The sequence below is a fragment of the Euphorbia lathyris genome, chromosome 6, assembly GCF_963576675.1.
Source record: "Euphorbia lathyris chromosome 6, ddEupLath1.1, whole genome shotgun sequence".
In the NCBI taxonomy this organism is placed as follows: domain Eukaryota; kingdom Viridiplantae; phylum Streptophyta; class Magnoliopsida; order Malpighiales; family Euphorbiaceae; genus Euphorbia; species Euphorbia lathyris.
In genome coordinates this window covers 6,309,722-6,319,404 of record NC_088915.1, presented here as the reverse complement: position 1 = coordinate 6,319,404, position 9,683 = coordinate 6,309,722, and the positions used below count along the sequence as shown (strand labels likewise).

Genomic DNA, 9,683 nt, shown 5'->3' with positions numbered 1-9,683 from the left:
TTTAATTCAAAATTAATGGTTGATATTGTTAACATCCCACGTTGCTTAATTGGTCTCAAGTACCCCCTCTCCAAAATTGTACACGTTAAAATTTGAACTCGAGATCTTTAGTTTAATCGATTTGAGAGTCGTACTATTCAAAAACCAAAATTAAATAGTTATAAATTGTTGATGTTTAATTATTTAATAGATATACATTCAAATTTCATATTTTCATAATTGAATTTAATTATTTATTTTTATATTTAGTTGCCAATTAAATTTTCATGAGTAAAAGTTGAAAGTATATAAGCAATGTGTTTGGTTTAGATAACAAGCAAGGAAACAACCTCTTGCCTTAATCATGCATTAGCTTAATTAATTAATTAATATTATCCAAATTAAAATCATTAACCTACTTTTGTCTACTCACATGGGACTTCCTAATTAAGCAAAATAATTAACCTCTTAAACAAAAATATACTTGGTTACCACTTTTGTAGACAAAAAGTTGTTAGAATTTCAAGTAATTCTGTTTTTTAATTTTAATATATAAAGTAAATTTTAATTGAAAAACTCAATTTCGTGTCAAAATCGTGATATTTCATATATTTTAAAGAAAATATGTTGTCCGAATTTGATGTCTCCTCTAATAAAAAAAAGGCCTAATTTTTCTTGTGTGGGTCCTTATGACCCATACAATATATTATTTTAAAAAATATTTTTAACATTGACAGTCAGAAGCAAGTTACCTCCTAACGTTGGTAATAAAGAACAAATTTACCCTTTTATCATTTATTAGTAATGAATCACAACCATATGAATAGACGTGAAAACGAAATTAAAAAAAAAATAAACATTATATTGTATTTTGTATAAGTTGGACAAAAAAAATATTTGTCAAATTCAAAAATATTAATCTTCAATTTTATTATTAAATCACAAAAAACTATGAATTTTTTTAGAACTAACTGAATGACAACTAGTGCAGAATAAAGAACAAAACATTTGTGTTTTATAATGATATTTGAAATTGATTCAACTTGCCAACATTATATGAATTGTTTTAAAAAACAAGGATTTTATGTTTTTTTTTTACGTTTTTAGAATAGATGTGAGATGAAAAGTGTTTAAGCTGAACAATTTATTCAAGTGTTTTTTTTGTTTAATTTGTTCAATACGTTTAGAACACGTGATAATAATCCGAAAAAATTCAAATATCTTGTTCACGTGTTTTACATCAGTTTACAAGAGTTAGTTTAAAATGTAAAGATTTTAAGTTTTTTTACGATTTGAAAATAGATTTGAGATGAGCAGCTTTTAAACTCGCAGTATATTCAAGTTTTTTTTTTAAATATCCAATGCGTACAAAACAAAACACATGATAAGAATCTGAATAAATTTAAATATCTTATTCACGTGTTCTACACCAATTTGCATGAGTTGATTTAAAAAAACAGGGATTTTACGTTTTTTTTTTTACGATTTTAGAATACATTTGAAAATAAAAAGCGTTTAAGCTCAATAGTATATTCAAGTGTTTTTTTTTTTTAAATTGCCCAATACGTACAGAACACATAGTAAGAATTTGAACAAAATAGAATACACACGAAACCACGTATGTATACGTATGTGACAACACTGGATTCTTAACTGTACCATTCATAGTTCTAGGAGTACAATTACTCAATAATGGATCTTTTTTTACTTAACCCGACTAATACGACATAATTAACAAAAATTAGTATTTTCTTATATTTATATGATATATAATTATATGAAATATATAAATTACATAACACCGTTTTGACATGATAATCTGAAATCGCAACCACTATTTATCCTTAAAGAAACCTAAATCAAATCAGAAACGTTGATTGTATTGTCACGTGGCAAATGGATTTAACATCAGACATGATCCATAACGGTCCATAACCGACAGGACCCATAACAGACGACCCTATCTAGTTCACTATGCACATAAAAACCCAGACCCGTCTTTTTACAGTGAGCCGAAACCAAAGATATTTTGGTCCTTTCACCAATGCCAAGGTTCAATCTCTCTCTCTATAAATACCACCACTTGCGAACCATGTACGAGGTTCAATCTCTCTCTCTATATATACTCTCTTGCACCTAGAAAACTTCTACCGGATATTATCGATACGTCAAAATTATTGATACCTCATCACATTATCATACTCTCGTGTTCTATACCGGATATTACAAGTGAGTTATTCGTTTCGACCTAATTTCGTTTAAAATCATTCGGCACGAAGAATCATCAAAGATCACCATTTGCACCAGTCTAAGCACACATACTACAGGGCATTCTGGCAGCTGAAAACCACATCCCGGCCGCCTTTCGAACAAAAATCACGAATCAGTCTGAGCAAGTGTACCAAGAAGTTTCTATCAACCAAGTTCATTATGATTAGGCGGACATAAAAACGACTTTAATCAAGAAACGAACTATGTAAATGAAAGTTTACGACTTTTTGCTAGTATGAAATGATAACAGTATAAAAGAAACACACCCCTTATTCGTTTCATTACTGTTATATACTCGAGACTTTCCAACCCGGAGATATAGGTGATGTGGCATTCTAGATACGAAGAGCTATATACGAAAACAAATGAATGAAATCGAAATGTTAATACCTCGAAAACTAAGAAATTAGACTTTCTTTCTATTTCATTTGGAAGAACCTGCTATTGACTCCAGCCCGATACAGATGCAGCTTTGAAGTCGTTGTTACGGTAATCTCAATGTTGGAAGGTGCGAACATGACATCTCCTTCATTCGCACTCTCGTTACTCGATCCTGTCTGCATTTCGCCTTCCCCGGCTATGATTATAAATATGGATGGACCCGGAATTGCTGGGAACACTGTCGATGCTTCTGCGGGGAGTATGCAGCAATCTACCTCGAATTCATCAAAAGGCGGCATGTACTTTGTCACGTATGAATTTAGAGGAAACCCTTTCAGGATTTCAGGTTGGCCCTACATGACAACCAGAAAAATTTAACAAAATGAATTCGACGAAATATGTGAATCACCGGTTCACCTGTTTGTACGTCAGCATAGAACAAAGAGTTTGGATGTCCCGAAACTTGGGTGTGAGGCCAGCCCGAACGACATTGTCTGATGTTGCCATGCACTCGATGCATTCACCATATATGTATGCGTGGGGTTCGTTTTCCCCGAGATACAATGCTTCCCCGGGATTAAGCTTCACATAATTGAAAAAGAAGGCTGCAAAAACACCAATATCGGCTGGGTATAGCTTTTCCAACCGCAACACCAACTGTTCCTTGTCCGTTAATTGCCTTACCTGATACAAGAAAGAAACATCATGGGAAAATTTGAGATAAAAACAATCAACTATCTCCAGCAGCACCATATGTTATCCTCGTATTTTATAGTCTTTTTACGAGTCTTTTGAGTCAATTTCAAGTAAAGTTGAGATTGTAACTCGTCGAGCAAGCTTACTCCTCGACGAGTAGTGTGCAGATATTGGGAAGCATCGAGAATTCACCGTTGAACTCGACGAGTAACTGCATTGCAGTTGATCTACCTATCGAACTAAAGAAGCTACTCGACGAGTACCATACTGCCAAAATCTTATGCAGATGCAGGCTAAAGTAGTATATTCACCATCATTAAAAAAAATGGCCTAATACATCACTAGCTCCCTCAACTTATCTATAAAAGTAGATTGGCTTCCTGAACTTTGTTAGTGTCTCACCAGCTCCCTAAACTTGCTTATTTCGTATCACCAGCTCCCTAAACTTGTCCATAAAAGTAGATTAGCTCTCTGAACTTTGCAAGTGTCTCACTAGCTCCCTAAACTTATTTATTCCATAACAACTAAATACAAAAACTCGTTAAACCTAAATTCTAAAAATACATCTTCATCTATTCGAGAGGTAATTTTTTCTCTTCTCCTACCTTTCAACCTATTATAAGAGTTAGTGTTGCAGGTTCGAGAGATCGAATGGATGATGATCGAGAGTTAGTATCATGGTTTTTGTATTTAGTTGTTACGGAATAAGCAAGTTCAGGAAGTTAGTGAGACATTTGCAAAGTGTAGGGAGCTAATCTACTTTTATGGACAAGTTTAGGGAGCTAGTGATACGAAATAAGCAAGTTTAGGGAGCTGGTGAGACACTAACAAAGTTCAGGGAGCCAATCTACTTTTATGGACAAGTTCAAGGAGCTAGTGATGTATTAATTAAGCCATCAAAAATCAATACAATGTTTTCAAATATACAATCAAATTAACAATATTTAGCCATCAATGTCCAGAAGTTGAACCCTACGACGTAAAAGCAATGGCACCTTCAAATTACATATTAGTCAGAATTCGCAACTCAAATTGTCAGATTAAGCAATAAAGTTTCAATCTCACCTGGCTTTCGACGTGTAATCGATTTTTCAGTTTTGATATCACTTCAGTTGTCACCTCTTTGCTTGTTGCCATGAGTTGGGTAAACATTGATCTCAGAACTGATTTCACTTTCTCCTCTTTGTCTTTTTCAGTCAAACTTAAATATTTATTTGTATCTGCCTTACCCACCAATTCGACAATCTCGGGGATATTCTGAAGCATAGCTTTGAGCTCCTGCATAATGAAAATGGCCCGAATAAATTAGAATTAATTTGCGAAAATAAATTGGAAAGAACTGATTAGAAGAAGAGATAAAACTCTGATCTTCATATACCAATTCGGATTATTCATTTTCAATTATGAAAGGACATTAATACGACTTAGGGAAGTAAGGGCCAGTTTGATATTGATGCGGCCGACAGAACCTGCTGTAGGGGAAAATGCAGCAAACAGACATAAGTTAGGGCTATTTTTGTCCAGAAAAAATTTAATATCATCTTTCCGGATATATTGTGAAAACTACTCTCATCAAAAGCTAAAAATTGTAGCTTTCCTAGCTTTCAAGGGAAGTTGCATTTATCCAAAAGCAATGTCAAACTGCACTAAATCTATTGTAAACAATTATGGCGAAACTTAAATTCCAAAGTGAATAGTGACTCGAACAAATTGGAGAAAAATAAACTAGGAAAACACCAAAGCACATACTAGAGAATACGTAATTTACGAGACAAGTGAAACACCTTAGTATTGATAAAGCCACAAAGAGCCTCAAACTTAGTAATTGCCAAAGCCATCTCAGGCTTGTGATTCTCATCCTTGTAAACATCTGGTTGAAGCTTGTGCAGCATTTTGGCCAATTCTTTATCTGGATGAGCCTGAATCGACAATGCTTTTGATATCGAAAGTACCTGTAAGACGCATCGAATAGTAAAAATCATAAACTTGATATGCTGAACTCCTTGAAAGCTCATTAGCCCAACACAAAAATCGGATTAAACCGATTAATGAAATGATCAAACATAAGACAATCTAATGAAGGAAAAAATCACGAAAAAAGAAATAAATGAATCAAAATATCCATTGATGCAAGATTATATGTTCAAGCACAATGTGCAGCATTTTGGCCAATTCTTTATCTGGATGAGCCTGAATCGACAATGCTTTTGCTATCCAAAGTACCTTTAAGATGCATCGAACAGTAAAAGTCACAAACTTGATACGCCAAACTTCTTGAAAGTCATTAGCCCAAATACAAAAATCGAATTAAACACATTAATGAAATGATCAACATAAGACAATCTAATCAAGGAAAAATTCACGGAAAAATAAATAAATGAATCATAATATCCATTGATGCAAGATCATATGTTCAAGCACAATGAGCAACATTTCGACAATGCTTTTGCTATCGAAAGTACCTTTAAGATGCATCGAACAATAAAAATCACAAACTTGATACGTCAAACTCCTTGACAGTTCATTAACCCAAACACAAAAATCGAATTAAACCGATTGATGAAATGATCAAACATAAGAAATCCATTCTAATTAAGGAAAAATCATGCAAAAGATATAAATGAATCATAATATTCATTGGTGCAATATCATATCTTCAAGCATAATATCATAGTGAATTCAGAACTGATTGAATTGATTGAAGAATTTACACAATCAACTAAAATATAAATTCACATTCCCTAAACAAACATAAAAGAGAAATGAATTATGTACCTTAAATAAGAAAGGGAGATCACAACCCCACTTATCAAGAACCTTATCTCCAAGCACATTAGGGTTCTTAGCAATCCACTTCTTCAAAGTGACACTTGGAGGCCCAACTGCCGCTCCATCCTCGATCTCGCTGCTGTCCACCACAAAAGATGGTTCGGACTCATGTGTTCCCATCCAAAGCTCAGCATACGACTTGTCTAATTGAATTTTGGATCCCGAATTCAATTTGTAGAGCCTTGCCACCTGGGAATCCGTCCCTAATTTTCCCCAATCATAGTTCTGAACAGAGCATCTTAGTCTCCGGAGTCCAATGCCATGTCGGCCATTGAACTTTGCAACCATTGGTTAGTATCTCTGAATACCCCTATCAGCTGTGAATAAAGAACTCACGAAAAAGGGACAAAACTGCAACGGATCTTCAGTCTGTAATGGGGTACTCAAAAAAATCTTTCCAAAAAAGCTTTTGGTGAACTACAGCAAGCAACTCCATCTTATACTCAGTGTTGTTCTGCTCCTGAGGATCCAAGAACACCTGACCATTCAAACAAAAGATACCATTAAAAAAGCAAATACAGGAAACAACCATAAATAATGGTAAGGCCTTAACTATAAAGGGGTTGACAAAAACCAAAATCGAACAATCCATCACAAAGAAAGAAGAAAATGAAAATAAAATATAATATAATATAATATGCAGTTACATGGCTAACTGAGGTCTTCCAGCTGCACGAAATTGAACAGTCAAGTTGAATACTAACTGAAGTCTGAGAATAAATAGAGAAAGAGATTCATATTCAAGCCAAATCCAAAACAATTAACATAGGGGCATCTAGAAGATCATTTTAGCAGCCTAGATAAACAATTGATCATGATTTCCACAACCCTTAACTAGGCGATGAAGCTAAAGTCGTAGCATAAGCACATCTAAAACTGCAAAAATCTCATCTTTCTCAAACTGAACAGCAATTACGAATTTGTACAGCATAAAGTAAAACGAGAAATGATCGTAGACTCTAAGTCCGAAAGAAAAATCACAAAAAGCCTGTTAAATCTCTTAACAAAAGAATAATTGATCTGAATCTAAATGAATGAGGTTTTCAGAGCAGTAATTGCAGTTTCATTATTTCCCAAGGTTTTTATCAAAAGCTTTAATAAATAACGTGTAATTGCAATCAATCACTGCGAAATATGCACCGCCAGAAAGATGTTGATCATCAAATGCACCCTAATTATTTAAATAACGATTCATTAGAAGACAATCAAAATAGTACCCAATTTCATCAAAATCACAAGCAAAATAAGACCCTGCTTATTTACACAACTGTACACAGGGGCAGATCCATGGGGGCCAGGGGGCTTGAGCACCCACTGGTCGCGGTAAAACTCCATGGAAGACGTATATTTATGTAGCTTTAATTTTTTATGAGCACCCATTGATCACTAGAGAGTACCCAAGCACCTGTGTCAGTCAATCATGGATCCGTCACTTATAGTAAACTATTTTGCCCAGAAACTCTTCTTCATTAGCATTTTCACATTTCCTTTCAGTTTAAGTTTTCATTACCATTCCTAGCTATATTTTTTTTTAGAAATGATTTTTCCCAGTATCGGTTTCCGATTTCACTTTAGATTCGGCTACAGTGCAACATAGACAGTAAAGGATACATCACCATAAGAGCACAATTCATATCATCAACTCCAACACAACCGAGCTATTACGAACAGACACTGACAGACATGTAATTGACTCAGAAATATACCGCCTGTGAAATAGCAGCTTCAATTTTCTTTGATCTTTTACTATAATTTAACATGCCCACACATAAAATTAACTGGCATTTGCATCTTCACACATATTTTTTTTTTTTGAAAAAACAAATCATACAACCCCTAAATTGACAGATCCAATGTAAGTTCATATATTGAGATGGAAGAATTCAATAAATCATTCGGATGAATAACATACCGCCGGCGACGTCAAATTGACGGAGAGAGACAACAAAAGTGAGAGATATTAACGGTCGCCAGTGGAAGAGAAACGGCGAGAAGGGTTAGATGACGCCGGAATTAGAGGGAAAGGAGAATAAATCTCAATTCTAAGTATTTATAGGTTATGATAATCGGGAAAAGATAAACAAATAAAATAAACTTTAAATTCAATTTAGATTTGGCGTGAATAAATATAAGAATTAAATATTACGGTTTTATAAATTAAGATCTGCTTTGAGTGCAGATCTAGGGATGGCAACCGCTACTCTACCCGCGGGTATCCGGTACTATCCGATTCTAATAGGATTATGGTACATGTTACTCGTCATAACTATTTTATATATTAAAAAATATTATTGTAATTTAGATGTGAGATTTGAACACCAACCTTTTGTTCTTCGACTGTTAAGTGATACAGTAAAACCTCTATATAGGAATACACTTGGAACCGGACTATTTGTAACAATTGGGAGGTTGTTATTAAATAGAGTTTGGTATAATAAAATTTATCAACACATAATTTTAAATTTTAAATAATACCACTTGAAATTGGTTAAGATTATCATAGGCATGCAGTGTTTATATATAATGTATAACAATAGACATTAATGAAATAAATTAAATATTTAGAATTTCAATTTAGAGTTTAGGTTTTCAATATATAGATAATTGAAAGAGTTTTATGGAAAAATATAAACATCAATGAGAATACTAAATATTTATAATTTCAAGTTGGAGTTTGTGTTTCCAACTCATAGATAATTTCTATAGTTTTTTTTTTAATATTTTATGATTATTTTGAATTCTTAATATATACTTATAAATATATAATTATTACTATATGGAGGTATAATTTCTAAAGGTGAGACTTGAAAAGTGTATAACAAATAACGTTTGGGAGGTTGTTCCTATTTATAACTGGTCCAAGTTGGGACCGAGTTTTTTTATAACAAAATAAATGTTATTTCTATATAGAGGTTTTACTGTACCACTAAGGTACTTTATTTTTATTGGTTAAGGTTCAATTTGGTTAATTTTTAGATAAACAATTTATTAAATTTGTAGTATTTTTTATTTTATTTATTGAATCTTAACGGGTAAGAGTACCCGCGGGTACCCGTGAATTAAATGAGACAGATATGGGATGTAAAACATATACTCGTTAGGGTAATGGGACGGGTACATGTAATTAAGAAATAAACGTGCAAGGGTTTGGAATTGTCACTACCCGTGGGTATCCTACCCGTTTCCATCCCTATGCAAACCTGACAATTTTCGTGTTGGAGTCATGTTCGTGCCATGTTACGGTTCGGGTTAAAAAGAGTAAATTCAAACCCAACTTAAATTTTTTTGTGTCACAATCGTATTAACTTGTTTGGATTAGTGTCGATTTCGTGTCATGTTTTCGAGTTATATGTAATTTTGTTATTCATATTATTTAATGGTAACTTTTAAAAATAGAAAAAGATATGGTCCTATTTTTAAATACTTTATGTCATTTTAGATTAGTACGTTAACAATAACTATTGAAAAATCCGTTAATTGCATGTTAGGTGATCATGTAATATGTTTATAACAATTTAGAAAATTCG

General features: G+C 33.2%; 1 protein-coding gene across 4 annotated transcripts; it reads right to left on the bottom strand.

The window, feature by feature from the left end:
* Positions 1–1,819: 1,819 nt before the first annotated feature.
* On the bottom strand, positions 1,820–8,233 carry LOC136234051 (mannose-6-phosphate isomerase 1-like). 4 transcript variants are annotated; one of them, XM_066023810.1, is made up of 7 exons: positions 8,069–8,233; positions 6,103–6,634; positions 5,112–5,279; positions 4,393–4,605; positions 3,049–3,315; positions 2,641–2,984; positions 1,820–2,367 (listed from the first exon to the last, which is right to left on the bottom strand). In XM_066023810.1, exons 2-6 carry the CDS (start codon positions 6,442–6,444, stop codon positions 2,670–2,672), a joined length of 1,305 nt encoding a protein of 434 aa, XP_065879882.1. In that variant the 5' UTR covers positions 6,445–6,634; positions 8,069–8,233; the 3' UTR covers positions 1,820–2,367; positions 2,641–2,669. The 4 variants fall into 4 exon arrangements, with proteins under 4 accessions (XP_065879882.1, XP_065879881.1, XP_065879880.1 ...); XM_066023809.1 differs by having other exon boundaries at positions 1,820–2,341; XM_066023808.1 differs by lacking the exon at positions 1,820–2,367 and adding an exon at positions 2,375–2,391.
* Positions 8,234–9,683: the final 1,450 nt, after the last annotated feature.